Source organism: Scomber scombrus, chromosome 12 (assembly GCF_963691925.1).
Source record: "Scomber scombrus chromosome 12, fScoSco1.1, whole genome shotgun sequence".
In the NCBI taxonomy this organism is placed as follows: domain Eukaryota; kingdom Metazoa; phylum Chordata; class Actinopteri; order Scombriformes; family Scombridae; genus Scomber; species Scomber scombrus.
Window position 1 is genome coordinate 29,663,895 of NC_084981.1, and position 24,572 is coordinate 29,688,466.

Below are 24,572 nucleotides of genomic sequence, written 5' to 3' on the forward strand. Positions count from 1 at the left end.
CGTGAGCTGGTCAGGTGACAGCAGTTGATGAGCTGAGGTGGGGGGGGGGGGGGGGGCTCTACCCTGACCCCGCCCCCATGTTGCTGTTGGCTGGCTTGTTGCGGGCAGAGCGTGAGCCGGTTCGGCCAATGGGAAGGAAGGGGCTGGTCTCGGAGGTGATGACGATGCTCGGGATACGACCAATCGTACCTCTCATCGCGTGACCGTCTGTGATGTCAGAGCTCTGTCAGACAGGAAAACACGAAATCTCCCTTTAATCACCAAAAACTGAACAATAAATAACATGCAGCTTCAGTCATAATAGAATTTCTGTTATGTAAACAAGATACAGGCAGGCAAACCATATTAGACAATAAATAGAAATCACAGTATTTCTATATATGGACTTATCGTATGATATATGGACTTGATTATTTAAGCTAAAAAGGTGGTGTCCTCCATTCCTCACTGTGACGTCCTATAATAATATCGTTGATTGCGATTATTTCTCAGACAATATATCGTCCAATAAAAGTAGTTATCTTGACAGGCCGAGGAATAAGAGATTCAGATATTTTTTACAGTATAATTTCGGGATTGATCTACATTGATAAATCGATTCAATGATCAACGAGCCAATAGCATCGATGCAAAAGGAAAACATTGACCATCATCTTTAAGACAGGCCTTTGTTTTGAAATTCCCCTGGCATGTCTGTCTGCACGGTAGACACTGCAGTTTTGAAAAAAGAAGCAGAAGGTTTGATTGATTGATTTAACCCTCCTGTTGTCCTCGAGTCAAGGAAGGAAGGGAGGAAGGAAGGATTGAAGGAAAGAAGGAAGGGAGGAAAGAGAGAGGAAGGAAAGAAAGAGAGAAGGAGGGAGGAAGGAAGGAAGGGAGGAAGAAGATAGGAAGGAAGAGAGGAAGGAAGGAAGGATGGAAGGGGGAAGAAGGAAGGAAAGGAGGAAGGAAGGAAGGGAGGAAGGAAGGGAGAAAGAAGGAAAGGAGCAAGGAAAGGAGGGAGGAAGGAAGGAAGGAAGGAAGGAAGGAAGGAGGGAAGGAAAGAAGGAAGGTAGGAAGGAGAGAGGAAGGAAAGAAAGAGAGAAGGAAGGGAGGAAAAGGAGAGGAAGGAATGAAAGATAGAAGGAGGGAAGGAGAGACAGACGGAAGGAAGGAAGGAAGGAAGGAAGGAAGGAAGGAAGGAAGGAAGGAAGGAAGGAAGGAAGGAAGGAAGGAAGGAAAGAAGGAGAGAAGGAACAGTCAAAACAGACGGGGTCAATTTGACCCGGGAGGACGACACGAAGGTTAACAGGACAAAACAGACTCCTGTCAGCTGGCTGGATGACATCACCTGAATGCTGCTCTGTGTTTTCCTCTGTCAGGACCGATAATGTCAAACCATCATCAGCTCATGTTTTAACTCAATGAGTCACATTTACACTGACATTTAACACCGCTGAAAGTGTTCAGAGTGTTAATAACTGTGTCTGTATATGAATCTGTCACTGTCAAACCACCCAGATGATCTAAAATGTAGATTAAAATCTCTAATCTAGACAAAAAAATAGAATATTATCCTGTGGTCAGTTTAAAGAGGAAATATTGAGCTTTATGTGCTGTTATCATGTCGGATGTTAAACTTCAATCTGTGTGTTTTTTCTACCTGGATGGCCGTCCTTGGTTGCTAAGGTGGTTGCTAAGGTGTTTCCATGTGTTGTTTGTCATATTTCCGACCTGATTCAGTGTTTTTTATCCTCTCATTGTGAATAAATGTATTTTGACTCGTCCTGCTGATAAACTAGTGAGTGACTCACGTTTGGGATGCTGTTGCGTTCACTGACCCCGGCCATGGAGATATCATTGTCGTAGGACGTCTGCAAGAAGAAAGCAAACAAACACAATTTCATCTTCACTCATCAGAGCTGTAATCCACCTTCACGCTGTAAGAAATGAGACTCAGTGATGGTGATCTAAGAGGATTTTCTGCTCTGAGCTGAAAAGCACATCGAGCAGATTAACAAGCGGCGGTCCTCTGACCCCCCCGCCTGTCCTCTGCCCCCCCGCCTGTCCAGACAAGGTGCAGATTAACATGAACACCGGTGGTATCAAAAAAAGGAGAGAAGCTGCTCTGTTTTATGTTTTCAGAGCCGACCCCAGCTGATGAAGTGAGTCTGCAGCTGTTTGATCCATTTTAACCAGGAGGAACATTTTCAGCCTGTTCTTGCAACTATCAATCATCTTGATTGGCTGTCATCCAGTATTTATTATATCATTTACAGCAGTTCCCATGTTGAGGTGTAAAGGCCCGTCCACCCTAAGAACGATAACTATAAGTATTAGTATAATGATGTGATGAACTATAACATCCTATCTCTCTGGATGTTTCAGGGAAGGATTCTGATTGGCTGTCAGGCTGCTGTACGGTTTATAGGAAGGATTCTGATTGGCTGTCAGGTTGCTGTACGGTTTATAGGAAGGATTCTGATTGGCTGTCAGGTTGCTGTACGGTTTATAGGAAGGATTCTGATTGGCTGTCAGGCTGCTGTACGGTTTATAGGAAGGATTCTGATTGGCTGTCAGGCTGCTGTACGGTTTATAGGAAGGATTCTGATTGGCTGTCAGGCTGCTGTATGGTTTATAGGAAGGATTCTGAGCCACAAAAAAAACAATGTAAACAATGTTCAAAACAACTAAACACATTTAAAACAGAAACATTTAAATCCAAAGTTAAAATCCATGTAGGGACATTTTAAAATCAACTCTAAAATTAACAGGAAGTCTCTGCACTCTGAGCTCCTCTTCCACATTTGATTTTTATCTTTTTTAATAATCAGTTCATGAATGATGTGATTTCACCTTTTCAAAGATGCCTGAGTCGTGGCTCTTCATCTTGGACTTGAAGCTGGATGAAGGTTTGAAGTCGGGGAACTCGGCGGTGTCTCTGCTGATGTCACAGGACACCTGGCGGCTGGCGGGTCTGGAGCTCATACTGGACAAATCGTTCTCCGTGTCCGTAAGACCCTGCAGAGGAAGAGGAAGAGGAAGAGGAGGAAGAAGAAGAAATTGTAAATTTGCTGCTCACCTGTACAATCACGCAGCTATCCATCAAAGTCCATCCGAGCTTACCGATTCGCTGTCGGAGGCGGAGGAGAGGCGGGACTTGTTGGTGCTCTGCCGTCTGAACTGGCTGCTGATGTCGGAGGTCTGACTGGTGACGGTGGAGCGACGCGTGGACACGAAGCTGCTGCTGGCTGAGCGCATGTCACGAGGATGAACACACAGCAGGGTGCCAAGAAACGGGATGTACTTCGCCAACGCCACCCTGAAGATGGAGACAGAGACAGATGTCAGTAACTAATAAGTGTTGACAAGATGAGCAAATCAAAAATATCTTAAAAAGTAGATTTAAAAGCAGCATCAGGTTTGTTAAAAATGTTTAATTTAGTATTTTTGTTGGTTTTATATCATTTGAAATGACATTTGCACCATTTTTTTTACCAAAAGTAAGACTGAATGCTCCTGAAAATGTCAAATGGTGTAACCACAAAAGAATGATACATATTACATATTTTATCACCTACAGTGTATTTAAGTGGACTTATACTAATAATGACTTCATTTAAAACATGTAAATGTTTCCTGATCTCCATGGTTACCCAGAGTAAATGTAATATTTAGAACAATAGTATTCCATTACCTTTATTTAATATAAAGTTATAATGTAAGATCATGCCAAACTAGTTGATATGGTGTTTATTGACTATTTACTGTTTTTAAGCAAGTTGAATTATTTGCTACAAGGTTTTTATGGTTACACCACTTAGACATTTTTGCCATAATCCTCTAATATATTCTCTCAAATTGGATTAAAAGCAGAAATTTGATGCTGGGTCCACAAAAAAAGAATGTGTGCAAGTTATTCATACGTTTATTTTCACATTTTAACCACTTTAAATTTAAACTAAACCACTCGGACACAAAACAAAACTCACGTCACAAGTTTAAAGCCTCTATTAGCTACAGATCTGTAGCTATTCTATCATTACACAGGTGACTGCACACTCTTCTGCTTTAAGGGAATATACTAAAATATCAGTTATTACAGAAGCATTAAGTCAAGTCTTCTTATCTAAACTCCTGACTGTGAATCTTTCATGTTCAGCTCTTTGATCAAAGTTACGTGACGCTGTTTCATAAAAACCCACATGAGTTTATTTTCATCCTGCAGCTTTTAAGTCTCTCAACAATCAGGGTCATGTGTCCTGCATTAAACCTCAGTGTGTGTGTGTGTGTGTGTGTGTGTGTGTGTGTGTGTGTGTGTGTGTGTGTGTGTGTGTGTGTGTATTAATTCTCTCCAGTCCAGTTAACATTCAGGTTAATTGAGCAGCGGTTGGTTCAGCTGAGGTGTTAGAGCGCTTACGGCGGCCGAGCTCTCTCTGATTGGATCAATTGTCGGACAGCGTGACGGTTCACTGAGCCGCAGCGACGCAGGTTATAAACCAGTTTGTACAACTGAGGCTCGAATTAAAGAGTTCAGATAGAGTCTGATTCTCCACATTATCTGTTATGCTCTGAAGAATGTGGAAGGTAGGTTTGAGACAGGATTATTGTGCTTTCTGTGATAAAGGTAGAAATAAGCCACGTTAAAGTCTGATTTAGTTTCCTTCAGACCTGTTCTGTGTCTCTTCTTCTGTATTTACACTTCTTAATATTCTGAGGTCATAAGTGTATTCACACTGAGAAGTATGGAGACATGCTGCACTATGAGTACCTGGATGGTATGCTCAAAACTGTCAAGGTGGTGTAGATGATGAGTACTAACCTGTACTTTGGGTGCGTGATGGCGTAGATGATGGGGTTGTGGATGGCCGAGGCCTTGGCGATGATGGCGGGCACAGAGTTCATGTAGGGCGTCAACATGTCGGCGTACCTGCAGCAGGAAACACAACGAGGAACCAAAATGACTCAAAGATACTTCAGCATTAGAGTTCCAGTTTAGTCTGAAACTAAAGACACAGAAATAACTAAGTATTTTTAACTTTTACACTGACTTTTTACTATTTAAGCTGAACATAAGGTAGCATCTAGTGGACATTAGAGGAACTGCAGCTTTCTGAATAAGCAGAAAATAATCAACCAACAACATTTTCTTTAAAAGCAAACATTTCCTCTGATATACTTCAGTTTTAAAATATGACGGTAAGTTTACGGAGCGAGCTGCTGGTTGTTTTTTTACCCTGCGAAGGCGGTGAGGGCGACGCTGGAGTACGGCGACCAGGAGATGACGTACAGCAGGATGATGATCAGAGCAATCTTAGCCATCTTCCACTCGTTCTGCAGCCGGTGGAAACTCTTCACTGAGTCTCGAGTGCTGCCGTGACTGTGAGTGCTGCCGTTAATCTTCCCCACGGCCCTGAAGAGACACACACACACACACACACACACATAAATACACACAATCCTGTAGTTTACACTTATGTTAAATTTATAGCCGCACATCTCCAAAAACAAATTCAGTCAAAGCTAAAATACTGAGGACATAAAAACTGAAGGAGAGAAATTAACTACGAGTCCCAGGGTGCATGTCAACACGAAACATCCAATCGGAGAGCTTAAAATCATGTGACCTGTGTTTTACAATTAAATTAATGTAACTTAAATCCCTTTTAATTTCTGGGTTAATCTCAGGTAAATTAAACAACTATGATTCTGAGTTTTCATTTCTAACAGCAACAACAAAGTTTTTAATTCATTACCGCTCAAATTCACACCTCTGATTGGCTTCTCCCAACACTTTGGTAGCTGAGGATCATGGGAATTGTAGTATACAAATATATCTTTCACAAAAAAATGATGTATGATCTTATAATATATGATGTTAACATTATGAGGGAGAGTCCTGACATTCTGTGTTCACTAACATTGCGGATATTCTTAAATGTTAAGTTAAAGTAGAGATTTATTTAAAGATTTAGATTTTTCCTAGGATGGCGACGGGATTTGCATTGGCTGTTACTCTGATATTCCTACCCTAAACTTAACTATCTCACTCCTCATGCCTAAACCTAACCAACGAAAGCAAGGGTCATTCCATCGCCATCCTATGAAAAGAAAATTGCATGCAGGAGAGGTGGTTTGATGTGCAATTTGCATCATCCAACAAGCACGTCTGAATGAACACTGACTGCTTTTTCAGGCTAATTTTAAACTATATAGTGCAGTACAGAGGCATGAGGGTTTCATTAGTTGTTATCTTGATAACTAAAACAAAAAATAAAGATAACAATGTATATTTCACTTTGTGTATCTGTGTGTCTATGGAACATAAATAAAAAATTAAGATTTCGATCATGTGATTTTGCTGCTCAAACACTCAAAAACAAATGTAAAATCCAGGAGAAAAATCAGTTTAAACAAAGCTATTCATTTTAAAATATCCAGTTATACTGACTGGTTGGTGGCGCGGATGGCCCGGAAGATGAAGACGTAGCAGTAGATGATGATGAAGAGCGGCAGGAAGAAGACGAAGATGAAGAGCAGCATGGTGTACGCTCGCACCGACGGGGTGAAAGTCATGTAGTCCCACGTGCAGGAAGTCATAAGACCCTCGGGGACGTACGCACCTACAGGACGAGACACACGAACACAGAGTTTTTATCTCCTGTGATGTTTTAGATCATAATAAAAACCTAATCCAGAGAGAAAATGCTTGAAAAACACTGAGGGCCTGATTTACTAATGGTCTGCATGTGTAGAAACGTGTGCAAACTTGACATCACCCGCAAAAAATGTGCAAGCTGATCTACTAACGCAGCGCACTGAGGTTTGGATCTTTCAACTGTGCAAGATATTACACACAGTCCATTTAGTAGTTTACCGTAATGAATGTAATATGAAGCATTTTAACCTCAGTGTGTAAAATACAGGGAGGAGAAAATGCAAATATGTTATTTATCACACGCATTGTGATTGACCAAACCTGAAGGTAATGTTGCTGACAGTAACTGCGTCTATAAATAATAAGTTTGAAGGGCAGGTATTAACCGGCTGTTACCATGGAGACGAGGAGACGGAGGCACAATGACAGAATACTCACAGGACGGAGTTTTTTTATATTTTTGTAGTGGAATATTCCTGGTTTTACTAACATTGACTTTGTCACTAATACTCTCCCATATGTGGGTTTTTCTGGTAATATTAGTTTTTTGTTATAACTCAATATATTAGTTAACCTCTTCCACTAGAACCTGGTCACATTTCATTTTGTTCTTGCAGCTTTCTGCTCGTCCAAACTCTCCATTAAGACACAAAACCCTCATTTAAATACGGCTGTCTGCAGCTGTTGCTCCTGTTTTCATTTACAGTTATTCTTAGTAGATCACCTGCAAAACGCATGTAAACAAAAAGCACAATCTATTGCACTGTGCACACAGTTTAGTACCTTTATTTGGGATCTTAGTAAATCAGGCCCTGAATGTTTAACCAGGATACATCAGAGGGGTTTAAATATCCTCCTGTATGCAGACGATACCCAATTCTACATCTCCACTGAGCCAACAAACCTTCACTCTATAACTGCCTGTCTACTGTGCATAAATCAGTGGATAAGTGACAATTCTTTAACACTGAATGAGGAAAAAATGGATAAACTTATACTGGGGCCAGTATCAAAGAGAAACACCCTTTTAAGTAAACTCTGAAGCCTCGATCACCAGACCAAATCTCATGTGAATAGTTTAAGTGTCATTTTAGATTCTGATTCTTTCTTTCTTCCACCTGAGAAATGTTGCAAAAGTACGACCATTGTTCACCAAACAGGATGCTGAGAAAGGTTAGATTACAGCAATCCCCTTTTCACTGGTCACCCAAATAAAGTGTACAAAGAAATTACAACTCCCATCTTACCTGACTTATACTGACTCCCTGTTTCTTTTAGAATTGATTTTAAGGTCCTTTTAATTACCTACAAAGCTCTACATGGTATAGCACTTTCATAGCTGAATTTTTAATACTCCATTAGCTCCATAAAGCCCTGAGATCCTCCACAGCTGTTCGATCATCCCCAAAACGTTTCATCTTGTTCTTTTTTTCTTCTTATTTTTAAATTTTTTTTTTTTTTTATAACCTATGCTGTTGATTTTAACTTGCAAAGTCTTCTTCAGTTCTGCTGCTACAGGCCTAAATTGCAGGGAGACTTCTCATGGTGCACTGAGCTCCTCCATCTGTGCAGTCATGTACCATTAATGCATGTTATTAACTCGGCTTCTCCCCCAGAGTTTTTGTGATTTCTCGTCTCAGCTGCAGACTGAAAGCTGCTGTCCAGCGTGATGCAAACCAAAAATAAAACATGTACTGTAAACATTTTACTTAAAGCTACAGCGTTATTCATCATATGGAAATATTCTAAATTCAGAAAAACTGACATATATCGAAATAAAAATAAAGTTCTGTAGGTTTGAACATTGTTTCGATGGTTTTCTGCTCAATAAGAGGTTAAAAGTGTTTCAATGCACACTCCTACATTTCTACATGTGTTTTCCAAAAGAGTGATGGTGTCTTTTATCCTGAAGAAAACCCATCAGATCAGGAGTTGTCTTCACAAAACACTTCCAGTTTAAAAGCAGCTCCTGACAATAAGGAGCTTAACTTTAGGAACCTCAGTTTTTGCTCAAAGACTGAGTCACAAAACATTTAAGTGCTAAAAGTTGCTCCTCTGTTTGAGGAAAGACAGAAGAAGTCCAGAGGAGTCACTGAGAGCTGCTCACAAGCTGCAAGTCATGTGCCTACATACTAAATAACATCATTACAGCATCCTATCAGAAGTATTACTCATGTCTCCGCCCGGTTACCACAGTTAAAATCAAGCGCACCTACTGAGCAGCCGCCCAACATCTCCTCATGTTTAACCTGTAAGACCTTTAATGCTGTTTTTAATCATCAGTGATGTGAAAGCATCATCTCTGTGAGCGTCCTCGTGTTGTTTCAGTTGGAAAGTCCAAACACAGCACGGACCGCCTCTCTTAGTTAGTGTCCTCTGTCTCCATCACAGTTATGTATTCAGGTCATTTAGAGACGAGAATCTGTAAAACTTTCCCGCCTGCTGTGCTGTCAGGCCGCGTTGTCTGTGTGTGTTGAGACGTGGCTAAAAAAAGGAGATTTGACTGACAAAATGTGACTCAACTGATGCATCAGCGACTTTTAGAAGAGCAATTAGGAGAAACTTTGAGCCTGAGGATGTTTGTGAATACACCCCGGATGTGTACCAGCCTTTTATTAACAACACAAAGTCTGTATGTACTGTGTGTGTGTGCGTGCGTGTGTGTGTGTGTGTGTGTGTGTGTGTGTGTGTGTGTGTGTGTGTGTGTGTGCTCTGTCACAAGCTATTTAATTTTTGGGGACAAATGTCAGACTTGTGACCAGTTAATTGGGGACAAACTAAGCAGCTGGGGACAAAAGTTGATTTTTGGGTCAGTGGTTAAAATTATGGTTAGGTTAAGTCTCCAGAAAATGAATTTATGTCTATATAATGTCCCCAAAAGTCACCAAGGTCTGATGTGTATGTGTTCTTTGTCATAGGCTACTTTTGGGGACAAATGTCATGTCCATGTCATGTTAAGGTTAGAGTAAGTCTACAGAAAATGAATCTATGTATATGTAATGTCCCCAAAAGTGACCATAGTCTGATATGTGTGTGTGTGTGTGTGTGTGTGTGTGTGTTTTTGTGTGTGTGTGTGTGTGTGTGTGTGTGTGTGTGTGTGTGTCCTCTCACTCCATCCGAAGAACGGCGGCAGGCTCCATGCCAGCGAGTAGAGCCAGGCCCCCGCGAGGATGAGCAGGGCCCGTTTCAACGACAACATGCCGATGGAGGCCAGAGGCCGAGTGATGACGAAGTATCGGTCGACGGCGATGACGGTCAGCGTGATCATGGAGCAGATCCCGAAGAGAGCACCACAGAAGGCGTACAGCTCACAAGCTGGAAGTCAGAAAGTAGAGACGTGGATCAAAGTTTAATAAAAGTTTATTTTAATTGAATTTTTCAGTTTAAATGAACTCCATCACCTCCACATTAGAGCCGCAGCAGAAACTATCAGCACAGAGACGTCTGACTGGAGGGAAGAGACGTGACTGTTTAGTTTTTGGGGGTTTAATTTGGTGAAGTGAACCTTTAAACACAAACTCAACACTGTGGGAAATTGATTTAATATGAAAAATGACTCTTTTGCTTTTGAAGTTTCTGTAAATTTGATTAATAATAAAAAGCATGAAATCCACATGTGTTGCTGCTGTCGCTTCCTGTCGCTCTGGAGATTAAAACCCCCCACAGGAAATCTGTCGCTGGCAAATTAAAATGACCTCAAACACGACGCTGCTGTTTTTTCACTGATTTACACAACAAAACACTGACGTCAGATTATAACTTAAAAATAATAACACATAATCTTAAAGCTAATTTCATGTTTCAGTAATCCATCATCAGCAGGATGTCACTGGCCAAAAACTGACAGAGGTTTTTATTTTTTATCCTTCTTTTAGGACGAAGGGTAAAAACATCTCATCAACTTTATCAACCTGGGAAATCACTCGTATCTCTGCTGACATCTGAGTCAGTGATGTTTATTAGTGTCCATGTGGTTTAATTTAAATTTAAAGGGTTAAAATGTGAAAATAAACGTATGAATAACTTGCACACATTCTTTTTTTGTGGACCCAGCATCAAATTTCTGCTTTTAATCCATTTTGAGAGAATATATTAGAGGATTATGGCAAAAATGTCTAAGTGGTGTAACCATAAAAACTTTGTACCAAATAATTCAACTTGCTTAAAAACAGTAAATTGTCAATAAAACACCATATCAACTAGTTTGGCCTGATCTTACATTATAACTTTATATTAAATAAAGGTAATGAAATACAATTGTTCTAGATATTACATTTACTCTGGTTACCATGGAGATCAGGAAACATTTACATGTTTTAAATGAAGTCATTATTAGTATAAGTCCACTTAAATACACTGTAGGTGATAAAATATGTAATATTTATCATTCTTTTATGGTTACACCATTTGACATTTTCAGGAGCATTCAGTCTTACTTTTGGTAAAAAATGGTGCAAATGTCATTTCAAATGATAGAAAACCAACAAAAATACTAAATGTACATTTTAACAAACCTGATGCTGCTTTTAAAACTAGTTTAACTGATTTATGAATTCATCATCTTACCAACACTTATTTATTACTGAGACATTTCAGAGCTCTGACCTACAGTAGGAGTAGACTGAGGTGAACAGAGAGGTGATTTACAGGGTGAAATATTTTGTTTTCTCACTTATTAAGTCTCTAATTAGCACCACTGAAACACACTTTCCATGTATTACACTCTCACGTTTTTTCTCATGTTTTTATATTCTTTAAATGTAAAGCACTTTGAGCTGCATTTCTTTTATTGAAGCTGCTTTAATAAAGTTCTAGTCTTTAACGTTCCCAGGTTGGCGACATAATGCTGAAGTTTATTTTTTGTGTTTTTTCCTCCAGCCTGATCTGCATCATCCTCGTTAACTCTGCACCTCGTCTGCTCGATAATTCAATTCATAATTTAATTCCTGGTTTTCACTTCAGTCTTGTTGCATTCTTTGTTCTTCATACTTCAGGTTTGTTGTGTTCATGCTGTTTTCTGGCTGCTCTGCCTGAAACCTGAGTGAAGATACTCAGATGACTCATTCTGTCTGAGGATGAAATGCGTGAGAAAGGAAATATTTTTTATATTTTTCAGGATGAATCCCGATACAAGACACAATAACGTTGTTGTGTCGGCATTCATCCTTCACATCTTTCTCAGCATTTCTTCCTCAGACAGGATGATTCATCTCAGGACAGTATTTCCTTCTCTTTCATGCATCAAGGCTGGAGTGACAATAAAAATCCTTGATGCTTGATTTTATACACCGATCAATCACTGGATCATTAAACACAGTAATAATGAGCTGTTGTATAAATTACAACTATTAAAGTCTTCACAGTAGATTTTTTTTCGGTACCTTTCTCTCCAAAGATCCACCTCCTGTGCATGCTGGTGGTGAAGAAGATGGGCGTCTGGGTGACACACATCAGCAGGTCTGTGATGGCCAAGTTAATGATGAACATGTTGGCCGGCGTCCGCAGGCTGCGACTCCTACACACACACACACACACACACACACACACACACACACACACACACACACACACACACACACACACACACACACACACACACACACACACACACACACACACACACACACACACACACACACACAAACACACACACACACGCACACACAGACACAGTTTGTTATTTCACTGACAGAAACATTCATCCAGCTCTGATCTTTACGGATGATTGTAGAGCAAACTGAGAGTCGGAGTAAAAGCATTTTAACAACTCTGGAAATCACTCAGGATATTTAGGATCTGTGACTTGTGAGATATTCACTGAAGCATCAGTGTTAGAGCAGCATGTTACTGTTGTAGCTGCTGGAGGTGGAGCTAGTTTACACTACTTTATATACAGTTAGCTAGTTTAGTCCAGTGGTTCCCAACCTAGGGGTGGGGCCCCTCCAAAGGGTCAGCAGGTAAATGTGAGGGGTGGTGAGATGGTTAATGGGAGAGGAAAGAAGAATAAACTAAGTTCTGATACACTAATGTGTTTTCAGACTTTTTCTCTAATCTTTGATTTTTGCTGAAATATTGGATCATTTGAACATTTATTGAAATGAAAGCATGTGAGAAGTTTAGAGGGAAAAATCAGTATTTGGTGGAGCTGTTAACAACTCATAGACATCTGAAATGTGAGCCGACTACACACTGCTGTCTGGTTTCATCTTTAACAATGTGTTGTATTTATAAAGCTTGTTATATTATCCATTGTGTCAAATCTGCATCTGAAAAGTAACTAAAGCTGTTAAATAAATGTAGTGGAGTAGAAAGTACAATATTTCCCTCTGAGATGTAGAAAGTAGCATCACATGGAAATACTACAATAAAGTACAAGTACCTCAAACTGTACTACAGTAAAATACAAGTACCTTAAACTGTACTGCAGTAAAATACAAGTACCTCAAACTGTACTGCAGTAAAGTACAAGTACCTCAAACTGTACTTAGTTACTCTCCATCTCTGATTTAAGTCTCTTCTTCATTTCTAAAAGAAACTCATCAGAGGAACATTTGTCTGCTTTTAAAGAAAGATCAATATGTTTGCCATCAATGATCGGATCAATAAGTGGCTTTCAGTGGTGAAGCTTCTCAAAGGATTCTGTGTTTCAGAGGCATTTCTGTGCAGTGATGGAAGATGAAAGTGTTGGTCGATATGAGGCGAGCAGTGATGACTGGTTACAGACACACAGGTGCTGGTCTCTGCAGGAGGCTCGGCTGAAGGTTTACAGGCCAAACAGCAGCTCACACCAATTATTGCCTCATCAAACACAGACGAGATGATCTGTGTCCCTTCCAGCGAGATTCTGACTTCTTATATAAAACATTACAGGAAGAAACTACAGAAGCAGCCGGAGAGGAAAAGAGACGTTTCTTTTTATTGATCTCTGCTTTTATGTCTCCTAATTATCTCTGAGCCTCATTAACCTTCCTGTCGTCCTCCCGGGTCAAATTGACCCCGTCTGTTCGGACTGTTCCTTCTTTCCTCCTTCCTCCATCCCTTCCTTCCTCCCTCCTTTCTTCCTTTTTCCTTCCTTCCTCCCTCCTTTCTTTCCTTCTTCCTCCCTCCTTTCCTTCTTTCCTTCCTTCCTTCCTCCCTCATTTCCTTCCTTCTTCCTTCCTCCCTCCCTCCTTTCCTCCGTTCCTCCTTTCATTCCTTCTTCCTACCTTCCTTCCTCCCTCCTTTCCTTCTTTCCTTCCTTCCTTCCTCCCTCCTTTCCTTCCTTTTTCCTTCCTTACTCCCTCCTTTCCTCCCTTCTTCCTTCCTCCCTCCCTCCTTTCCTCCCTTCCTCCTTTCATTCATTTTTCCTACCTTCCTTCCTTCCTTCCTCCTTTCATTCCTTCTTCCTACCTTCCTTCCTTCCTCCCTCCTTTCTTTCCTTCTTCCTCCCTTCCCTCCTTCTTCCTCCCTTCCTTCCTTCTTCCTCCCTCCCTTCCTTGACTCGAGGACAACAGGAGGGTTAATTATCTGCGATTGGAAGCTTCATAAATTGTTCTATTCTAATAATAAGTGTTTTAATTATTGTTAATAATACAGAATATAAACTCTTCTTCACACTTTCTAGCTGTGTGCAGGTTTCTTCTTGTTAATGGAGGAATGTTTGGTCTCTTTAAATGAAATTACAGAGCACAGTTCAGACCTGCTCTATGTGGAAATGCCTTGAGGTGACTTCTGTTGTGATTTGTCGCTTTATAAATAAAACTGACTTTGTTAAAGTGTTATTTTGCAGGTACGTCGATCCCTCCGAGAGAAGTGACGTCATTTAATGTGACCTTCTTTCGGTTTATAAGTTTGTTTTTTGCTTTTTTTTGGATAATCAGCAGCAAGAGGAAAACAGCTTACTGGAGATTTTTACTGTCACATGCAGCATTTTTCACATTTTAACGCAAACTCTGATCTTTCCATCACTCTAACTGAGATGTTGTTTGGTGTCTAAACCAAACCAACAGCGTTAAATTACACAGAAAGGTCAGAAATGCAGCGTGCTCCTGTGTGACGGATCCTCTGTTTTGCTGCTCTTGTTTCTGCCTTGTTCTGTCTGCAGGTTTCTGATTAACTGGAACATTGATCAGCAGGATGAGACACACCTGACTTTACAGACTAACCCCACCTAGCTGTCATATTGTCTCATTTTGACTGCTTTGTTTTGATTAAATATACTTTTGCATGATTGAATACCTGCATGACTCTTTTTTTTGCCACAGTCGTGAGCCGGGCTGTGACACCTGGTTCATATTTTTGGTTTATTTTTTGGTTTATTTGCAGAAAAATAAAAGTCAGAGAAATATAAAGATTTAAAAAATAACAATAAAACGTGTTGGTGAGGTAGAAACCTACTCTGGGCTTATCTTAAAACCTCACCTATATAAGAGATAAAACACAATAACAATGCAAAGTGAAATATCAACAATAAACATAAATATAATATTATGTACAAACAATGCAAAATAAAATAAAAGAAAACAGCAAAGAATTGTAAGTTTAAAACATTACAAAATCCAAATTATGTTCTATAATGTTTTGTAATCAGAGTATTTTTGAGTTTAGTTTTGTATCTGGGCAAAGAGAGAATCAGTAAGTAAATACAGCTTTGCTTTGTATGTACATGTGCTGTGTATTGTTATTAAATGCAATATAGTGTTAAAAATACAATCAGGTGCAAACATTTTGTAGCTTGTATCATCACAACTAAATTAGAATTAGACTTAATGAAATTCTAATTCATGCTCTGTATTTAATATATTATGGTTTCCTATGTTTAGATTTCTTAAAATACATTTATTCACCTTAAAATTGAAATCAATCAAGAGAGTTTCATTTGTTTTATTAGTACTTAACTTTTAGGGTATTTCTAGTTTTTAGTTGTTTTATTCTATTGGATAGTTAGAGATGTGTTTCTGTGGATGTATTTAAAATTTAAAATGAATAATCAATAAAGTATCTATCAACCATTGTTTAATCAATAATCAATAAACAAAAACCTGAAATGAAATATGCAGAATAATTACAGAAACGTAGAGAAAGCTTTTAAATTAACAACATCCATTAAAAGCATTAACTTAAACTCGGATTTCCGTGGTTCCCCTGAATGCAGCGTGGGGCTCACAGGAACTATGTGACCATATTTGGGGTGCAGGGTGCAGACTCACTTGCTGAAGGCGTATATGACCAGGAAGTTTCCGATCATGCCGGTGATGCCGATGGCGAGGATGACGGAGCCGATGGTGTAGTGAGCGTGATCGGGCACGTCCACTGTGGGGAAGGGGTGGGGGGCGTCGTGCACCATCGCCACCTGGTGGACGAAACACAGACAGACAGCTCATCTAATTAACCCTTTACATACTGTTCGGGTCTAATTGGACCCATTATGGCAGCTGTAAAAACACCACAAATGACTTTAATTCTGAAATTTGAACTACAGAGGTAGTTTATTAGTCTCCCAGCTGGATGAAGATGTGTGTCTGATATGATTAAAATCCTTAAAACGGCAGCAACTCCCCTCTTTCATAAAAGACACTTAAATTGACTACAGAAACCTAAGCAAATGCCAAAAAGAGACATAAAAATGACTAAAAAGAGACACAAAATTACTAAAAAGAGACACAAATTGACTAAAGAAACCTAAAAACAAACAAAAGGAGACCTAAAACTGACTAAAAGACATACAAATGCAAAAAAAGAGACATTTCAATCATTATTGCTATGTTATATTTTCGTGTCTTAGGTAAAATAGGACATGATATTGTGTGATAGGAGATGTTTAGTGGTGTAAAAGCTAAAAAAAATACACTCTCTCTGCTCTCTGAAACATGAATCAAGGTTTAATCACACATTTATTGATCAGTCAGATCCACTATTGATGCTTTCTAAACACATCTGTGCTTCAACATTTGGTATAGACACTTTTTATGAGGAGAACAAACTGTGAGGAGAGAATATGAACAGTGTGTGAGGGTTATTAAAGAAAAGTATAAATTATGATGTGAATGGTTTTACATCGTATTATCTGCTGAATGAACATGAAAGTGTGTAAAGATGTTTCATTAAAGTTAAACCAGCAGCTTTAATTCCCTCTGAAACGTTAATATCTTCACATCCTGTGCATCAGTGTTTCTAATTAACCTGCTCAGCGCTTCCCTTCCCTCTCCATCCTATCTCACATCTCTTCCCTTCCTTCTCCATCCTTTCTCACATCTCTTCCCTTCCCTCTCCATCCTTTCTCACATCTCTTCCCTTCCCTCTCCATCCTATCTCACATCTCTTCCCTTCCCTCTCCATCCTATCTCACATCTCTTCCCTTCCTTCTCCATCCTATCTCACATCTCTTCCCTTCCTTCTCCATCCTATCTCACATCTCTTCCCTTCCTTCTCCATCCTATCTCACATCTCTTCCCTTCCCTCTCCATCCTATCTCACATCTCTTCCCTTCCTTCTCCATCCTATCTCACATCTCTTCCCTTCCTTCTCCATCCTATCTCACATCTCTTCCCTTCCCTCTCCATCCTATCTCACATCTCTTCCCTTCCCTCTCCATCCTATCTCACATCTCTTCCCTTCCCTCTCCATCCTATCTCACATCTCTTCCCTTCCCTCTCCATCCCATCTCAGATCTCTTCATCCAGTCTCCCCGTTGCCATGTTAACGGCATAAATTACTCCTCTGCCGGCAGACGTATATCACACTGAGATCATAACAGGTGGAGGTCAGTCAGAGCAGCAGAAAAACTAACTGCAGCTTTATTAAAAATGTCTATAGACCCTGACATGCCAATATAATCCCAGTATTCTCCCAGTGTGTCTGTTCCTCACACAGACTCATGATTCAGTTGGTTGAAATGTTTGCACACAGTCTGCAGCAGCTTTCTGATATAAATTGGATAAAAATTGGAGCTAATTGTTTTGAATGTTTGGTTTCCACGTTTAAACGATTCCTCCTCGTCTTCTTCAGTATTAGATGATGGTTTTCCATATATTATCTGTTCAGTGATTCCAGTTTGAACATGCAGCAACAAGTCAAGTCCATTTATTTGTAGAGCACACAGAGTTACAATCAAATAAAATCCCAGATAGAAAATTAAAGATTAAAAAACACAATAAGATCACAAATGAAACAGAAAATCATATCAAATTACACAATAAGTAATTACAAGTAGAGCTGCAATTAGTTGATTAATTGATTAGTTGTCAATTATTAAATTAAACTTATTTTGATAACAGAGAAAAAAAAGCTTCTTAAATGTGAATATTTTTCTGCTTTCTTTAGTTCACTTTAGAAACTAAACTGAAGATCTCTGAGATTTAAATACGTCATGTTGCACTTTAGACAAACACTGATCAATATTTTATGGACCAAACAACTAATCGATTAACCCAGAAACCGATCGACAAATTAATTGATAATGAAAGTAGTTGTTAGTCGCAGCTGGACGTCTGTCGATGGATGGATTGTTTAATCTATAAAATGTTGATGTGACGTCTGTAACCTAAAGTCTCTGATGACATCATCCTCACAGCGTAGGAGCCAGAGATCGATCGGAGGTTTTGATAAATGGTTTAAACAGTTTATCAGTTTTTTAATGATCGGCTGATCGTTTGCTGGACTGAGTTATAAATCAGTTAAAATGATAAAAATAGATTAAACAAAGTGAAGTTTACTGGAAGATGTGACGTAGTAAAGACAAATGATTCTACTGTGATTTATTGAGTTATCAATACTGGGTGATATTATTGTTAATATTATTGGTTCAGTAACAATAAGTGTTGGCAAGATGATGAATTCATAAATCAGTTAAACTAGTTTTAAAAAGCAGCATCAGGTTTGTTAAAACAGCAGGAGATAAATTCAGACTGAACTCAGCGGCTCCGTAGCAGCAAGACATCATGGACGCCCGAGTTACGCCCAGTTCAATATAATTAATATATTAAAAAAAGATCAATAAGAGAAAACGGGATCAATGCGTTATTAAGGTTTTACTCTTTAGTCATTGTTTAAAATTGGATGAATACAGAAAAAGACCTTAAACATCTTTAAAACTAGTTTTAAACGGCATCTTTTAATAGTCAGTATGAACAAGAGGAACATGGCTCAGTAACTAATAAGTGTTGGTAAGATGATGAATTCATAAATCAGTTAAACTAGTTTTAAAAGCAGCATCAGGTTTGTTAAAATGTACATTTAGTATTTTTGTTGGTTTTATATCATTTGAAATGACATTTGCACCATTTTTTACCAAAAGTAAGACTGAATGCTCCTGAAAATGTCAAATGGTGTAACCACAAAAGAATGATAAATATTACATATTTTATCACCTACAGTGTATTTAAGTGGACTTATACTAATAATGACTTCATTTAAAACATGTAAATGTTTCCTGATCTCCATGGTAACCCAGATTAAATGTAATATTTAGAACAATTGTATTCCATTAGCTTTATTTAATATAAAGTTATAATGTAAGATCATGCCAAACTAGTTGATATGGTGTTTTATTGAGAATTTACTGTTTTTAAGCAAGTTGAATTATTTGGTACAAAGTTTTTATGGTTACACCACTTAGACATTTTTGCCATAATCCTCTAATATATTCTCTCAAAATGGATTAAAAGCAGAAATTTGATGCTGGGTCCACAAAAAAAGAATGTGTGAAGTTATTCATACGTTTATTTTAATATTTTAACCCTTTAAAATGGACTTAAACACATCTAATATTATGAAGGAAGCTTTCATCAGAGTCATGAGGTGTAAATGTCTCTGGGCTTTCTTCAGCATGTTGCCACGGTAACAGCTTTCAGTGCATCAAACAGTTTAACACGCCACCGTCCAACCAATCAGAGACCTGCGTGTGGACGTTGATGCTTCGTGTCTCCTGCAGTGAAACTCTGCACAGCGAGACGTCACATTCAGTGAGAGTCTGCTGCAAATGTGCATTAAAGTAAATAAAAAAATAAATAAACAAATAAATAAGTAGGAGCCTTGTGACGGTGATGGAGTCAGACTTGTTGTGACAGCAGATGATGGAGCTGATGCAGCAGGAGACGAACCAACAAACATGTTCAAGGACACGACGGCGACGTCCGAGTGAATCAGGGAGAAAACGTTTCAAATAAAACTCTCAAAAACTCTGTTATAAATAAATAATGTTTCAGGTTTCAGTCGCAGTTATTTTAACATCTGTAACCCTCCTGTTGTCCTTGAGTCACGGAAGGAAGGGAGGAAGAAGGAAGGAAAGGAGTAAGGAAAGGAGGGAGGAAGGAAGGAAGGAGAGAAGGAAGAAGGAAGGAAAGGAGGGAGGAAGGAAGGAAAGGAGGAAGAAGGAAGGAAAGGAGGAAGGAAAGGAGGGAGGAAGGAAGGAAGGAAGGAGAGAAGGAAGAAGGAAGGAAAGGAGGGAGGAAAGGAGGGAGGAAGGAAGGAAGGAGAGAAGGAAGAAGGAAGGAAAGGAGGAAGGAATGAAGAAGGAAGGAAAGGAGGAAGGAAGGGAGGAAGAAGGAAGGAAAGGAGTAAGGAAAGGAGGGAGGAAGGAAGGAAGGAGAGAAGGAAGAAGGAAGGGAAGGAAAGGAGGGAGGAAGGAAGGAAAGGAGGAAGAAGGAAGGAAAGGAGGAAGGAAAGGAGGGAGGAAGGAAGGAAGGAAGGATGGAGAGAAGGAAGAAGGAAGGAAAGGAGGGAGGAAAGGAGGGAGGAAGGAAGGAAGGAGAGAAGGAAGAAGGAAGGAAAGGAGGAAGGAATGAAGAAGGAAGGAAAGGAGGAAGGAAGGGAGGAAGAAGGAAGGAAAGGAGGGAGGGAGGAAGGATGGAAGGGAGGAAGGAAGGAAGAAGGAAGGAAAGGAGGAAGGAAGGAAGGAAGGGAGGAAAGAAGAAGGATGGAAAGGAGGAAGAAAGGAAGGAGAGAAGGAAGGAAGGAAGGAAAGGACAGAGGAAAGAAGGAAGGAAGGTAGGGAGGGAGAAAGGAGAAGCGGAAGGAAGGAAAGAAGGACAGAGGAAAGAAAGAAGGGGGGAAGGTAGGAGGGAGGAAAGAAAGAAAGAAGGAGGGAGGGAGGAAAGAAGGAAAGAAGGAAGGGAGTAAGGAAAGGAAGGAAGGAAGGAAGGAGGAAAGAAGGAAGGGAGGGAGGGAGGAAGGAACAGCCAAAACAGACAGGGTCGATTTGACCCGGGAGGCCGACACAAAGGTTAAAGGAGCAGTGTGCAGGATTTACTGACATCTAGTGGTGAGGTCGCAGATTACAACTGAATAAAACATTTTATAGACATAACAATTAATAAAAAGGATTCACCAGATTAATTCATTAATTTATTGGTGTATTTGTGGAAAGAAGAGTTTTCTCAGTCGGTTTCATCACAGCAGCACCTGGTGGACATTAGAGGAACTGCAGCTGTTTTTAACCAATAAATAAATTCAAACTTTAATCAAGTCTCAGTTTAATTTAGGACAAAAGTTGACTGAAAGTGATGCAGTGTTGCTGCTGTGAGGCCGAAAATCATCCAGCAAGTCACAGAATCATTTTAAACACGGATAAACGCACATTTCCACTTTAATCTAAATTCCTGCAGCCTGTTTCTCTGTGTGTGTGTGTGTGTGTGTGTGTGTGTGTGTGTGTGTGTGTGTGTGTGTGTGTGTGTGTGTGTGTTTTTCTGTAAACCTTCATTATTAAAATCTTTTCCGTCTCATCAGCAGCGACTGTTTTCATTTCGTGGTTGTTGTTTTTTTTTTGCCGCAAGGTCACAAATCTCACAGCGAATCACATCGGAGCAGCGCAGCTTGTCACAAAGAGTCAGAGGAGCTGCGTTCAGGTCACAGAGGATCAGTCGGATCATTACAGTCTGTCTCACTCTCCTCCTCCTCCTCCTCCTCCTCCTCCTCCTCTTCTTCCTCTTCCTCTTCCTCCTCCTCCTCCTTCTCCTCCTCCTCCTTCTCTTCCTCCTCCTTCTCTTCCTCCTCCTCCTCTTCCTCCTCCTCCTCCTCCTCCTCCTCCTCCTTCTCTTCCTCCTCCTCTTCCTCTTCCTCCTCCTCTTCCTCCTCCTCCTCCTCCTCCTCCTCCTCCTCTTCCTCCTCCTCCTCCTCCTCCTCCTCCTCCTCCTCCTCCTCCTCTTCCTCCTCCTCCTCCTCCTCCTCCTCCTCCTCCTCTTCTGGACTTCAACAAGTCAACACATTTAAAAACAGACCTAATTAGTCTGTGAAAGTACTCCGATGTGTTGCACTAAAAACACAGTTTATATGTAAACAGTATTTTAATGTCGTGTTCATCTTGTAAAATTACAGGAATTGACAGTTTCAGACCACGAGCCACAGCTTGGACACACGCAGCAGCACTTCAGTCTGACTTTCAGATGACTTGAGAGAGAAATCCGAGTTACGGAGCAGATAAGAGACGAAGCTGTGAAACCTTAATGACACACAGACTGAGTGTAATGTGGATCAGCTGTCTTACATCATTCATCTGGAGCATAGACACCTGTCAGCACCATAGACTGTAAATAAGAAATGGACGTAACATCCGTGACGTCACCCATTGGTTTGTGGACTGCTGCTCGGAGGCCAATAGTATCCTATCTGAGCAGCGCCATCTTAAAAATGTCTCTAATCTAATATTCTATAATCTGAAATCCTCAAATTCACAGAAAGATGTCACATGACCACGTTATTCCAAGTTTCTTATCCCCACTGTAGTTACACCTGATAATAAAATGAGGCCTAATTAACTCATAACAAGTTCATTAGTGTCCAAATTCCAAAGTGCTGCAAAGACATTTTGTAAAATGTAAACTATTTAATGTTTTCACCTTTTTATTTATTGATTTAACTGCTAAAGTTGGTTTTCTGTAAACTTGATGATGATCTAAACTACTAGAACTTATAGTTTCTAAAATCTTTACATTTCCAAAAACACTCTGGGATTAACGCTGCGTTCACTGCACGTCGACAGGATGGGAAAAAATGGAAAAATGTTCAAATTAATAGTATTTACACATTATTCCAAGTTTATTGGCTTCATTATTTAGCCTAAAACTAGTTTGTATGTTTATTGATTTTGATTTAACTGCTCAGTTATATTTTCTGTGAACTTAACATTCACACACGAAGAGATAAAAACTGACTGAATTTAATTGACTACAGTTTTCCTTTTAATTTGTCCTTTCTTTCTAATTATAATCAGTTTTTTAACAGTCAGCATGTTTAACGTGACATCCGTAAACTCTCTTTTAGTTTAGAAAATTCTCATTAATATTCTAATTAATTTTTACATTTGCTATATTCTGATTAGTCTGCTAATCATCATCATAAAGCATGTCGAACCGTAACCGTAACATGAAGCAGAAAACTCATTTTTAACCCTAAATGTGAAGGTTTTGTCTCCTTTGAGAGGAAGCGGCCCACAGCTCCCAGTCGGAGCTCATTAAACCATCAAAAGCAGCAACTGATTGAGAAAATGACCGTAATGAGAAAAACGACCTTTTCAGCATAAAGTCACAGAGATAATTTACATGTGAAGCGAAGCAGCTTCCTCTTCTCATTAGTGCGTAATTAGCTGCTAACGTTCAGAAACACGTTACACAAAGACTGAAGCTCAGTTTAACCCTGCTGTCGTCCTCCAGGGTCAAAATGACCCCGTCTGTTTTGACTGTTCCTTCCTTCTTTCCTTCCTTCCTTCTGTCCTTCCTTCCTCCCTCCATCCCTCCTTCTCTCTTTCTTTCCTTCCTCTCTCTTTCCACCCTCCATCCCTTTTCTTCCTTTCTTCTGTCCTTCCTTCCTCCCTCCCTCCTTCTTTCATTCCCTCCTTCCTTCGTTCGTTCGTTCCTTCCTTCCTATCCTTCCTCTCTTCCTCCCTTCCTCCCTCCCTTCTTCTCTCTTCCTTCTTCCCTCCTTTCCTTCCTTCTTCCTCCCTTCCTTTCCCCTTTCCTTCCTTCTTCCTCCTTTCCTTCCTCCTTCCTTCCTCCCTCCCTCCCTCCCTCCCTCCCTCCCTCCCTCCCTCCCTCCCTCCTTTCCTTCTTCCTTCCTCCCTCCTTTCCTTCCTTCTTCCTCCCTTCCTTCCTTCATTCCTTACCTTCCTCCCTTCCTCATTTCCTTCCTTCTTCCTCTCTTCCTTCCTCCCTTCCTTCCTCCTTTCCTTCTTTCTTCCTTCTTTCCTTCCTTCCTTCCTTCCTCCTTTCCTTCCTTCTTCCTCCCTCCTTTCTTTGACTCGAGGACAACAGGAGGGTTAAAGCAGGAACATATCTCAGTTTGACTCTCTTTCTCCTTATTTTATAGAATATGTTTTATATCTAATGTCGTCTCCGTCTGTGGCTCTGAGGTCATGTGATGCTTCATCTGTCAGAGAGTCTTAAAGGAAACACTTGATGGATGAAGGTGAAACGTTCTTTCATCCATCAAGTGTTTCCTTCACCGTCCAAACGTCCCTGAACATCACTCAGTGTGCCGCCGACTTTATGAATTCACATTTACGAGACGGATAACGTCCTCGCAGGTCAATGAGGTACACACACACACACACACACACACACACACACACACACACACACAGACACACACACACACACACACACACACACACACACACACGAGTGCTGCTGAGTGTAGCTTGTAATCGATGTTCAGACGTCAGGTAGATGAGTAAAGCTGAATCACTCTCTCACAACAACAAGATGAAAATCAAAGCTCATCATTTCACTCACAGACTTTTTGTGTCTGTCACAAAGTCTCTAAACCAGGGAGTCAATCATGAGGCACGTGGGCCAGAACCGGCCGCCAAGGGGTCCAATCCGGCCCACTTTCAATCCTCTTCTTTTCCTTCCTTCCTTCCTTCCTTCCTTCCTTCCTTCCTTCCTTCCTTCCTTCCTTCCTTCCTTCCTTCCTTCCTTCCTTCCATCTGTCCTTTCGGCTTTCCTTCCTTCCTTCCTTCCTTCCT

The 24,572-nt window shown here is 40.1% G+C and overlaps 3 protein-coding genes across 3 annotated transcripts in view; 1 reads left to right on the top strand and 2 right to left on the bottom strand.

Annotated features, from left to right (window-relative positions):
- LOC133991890 (uncharacterized) overlaps positions 1 to 24,572 on the top strand; it is a 527,851-nt gene that overhangs the window by 305,287 nt on the left and 197,992 nt on the right. The gene's annotated exons all lie outside the window — the stretch shown is intronic.
- The window catches only part of LOC133991866 (NACHT, LRR and PYD domains-containing protein 14-like), a 721,507-nt gene that overhangs the window by 203,756 nt on the left and 493,179 nt on the right, over positions 1 to 24,572 (bottom strand). The gene's annotated exons all lie outside the window — the stretch shown is intronic.
- Positions 59 to 15,962, bottom strand: LOC133992247 (melanopsin-A-like). Its single transcript, XM_062430967.1, has 10 exons — positions 15,826 to 15,962; positions 12,019 to 12,152; positions 9,749 to 9,952; positions 6,431 to 6,602; positions 5,216 to 5,392; positions 4,802 to 4,909; positions 3,106 to 3,301; positions 2,836 to 3,000; positions 1,794 to 1,853; positions 59 to 223 (listed from the first exon to the last, which is right to left on the bottom strand). Exons 1-10 carry the CDS (start codon positions 15,960 to 15,962, stop codon positions 59 to 61), a joined length of 1,518 nt encoding a protein of 505 aa, XP_062286951.1.

Excerpts from the sequence above, each read along its gene's own strand:
- LOC133992247 (XM_062430967.1), bottom strand. The coding sequence starts at position 15,962 with ATGGTGCACGACGCCCCCCACCCCTTCCCCACAGTGGACGTGCCCGAT. Across the intron at positions 12,153-15,825 it reads GTCATATACGCCTTCAGCAA|GAGTCGCAGCCTGCGGACGC; the intron begins GTGAGTCTGCAC and ends GTGTGTGTGTAG. Across the intron at positions 3,001-3,105 it reads CCGCCTCCGACAGCGAATCG|GGTCTTACGGACACGGAGAA; the intron begins GTAAGCTCGGAT and ends CTTCCTCTGCAG.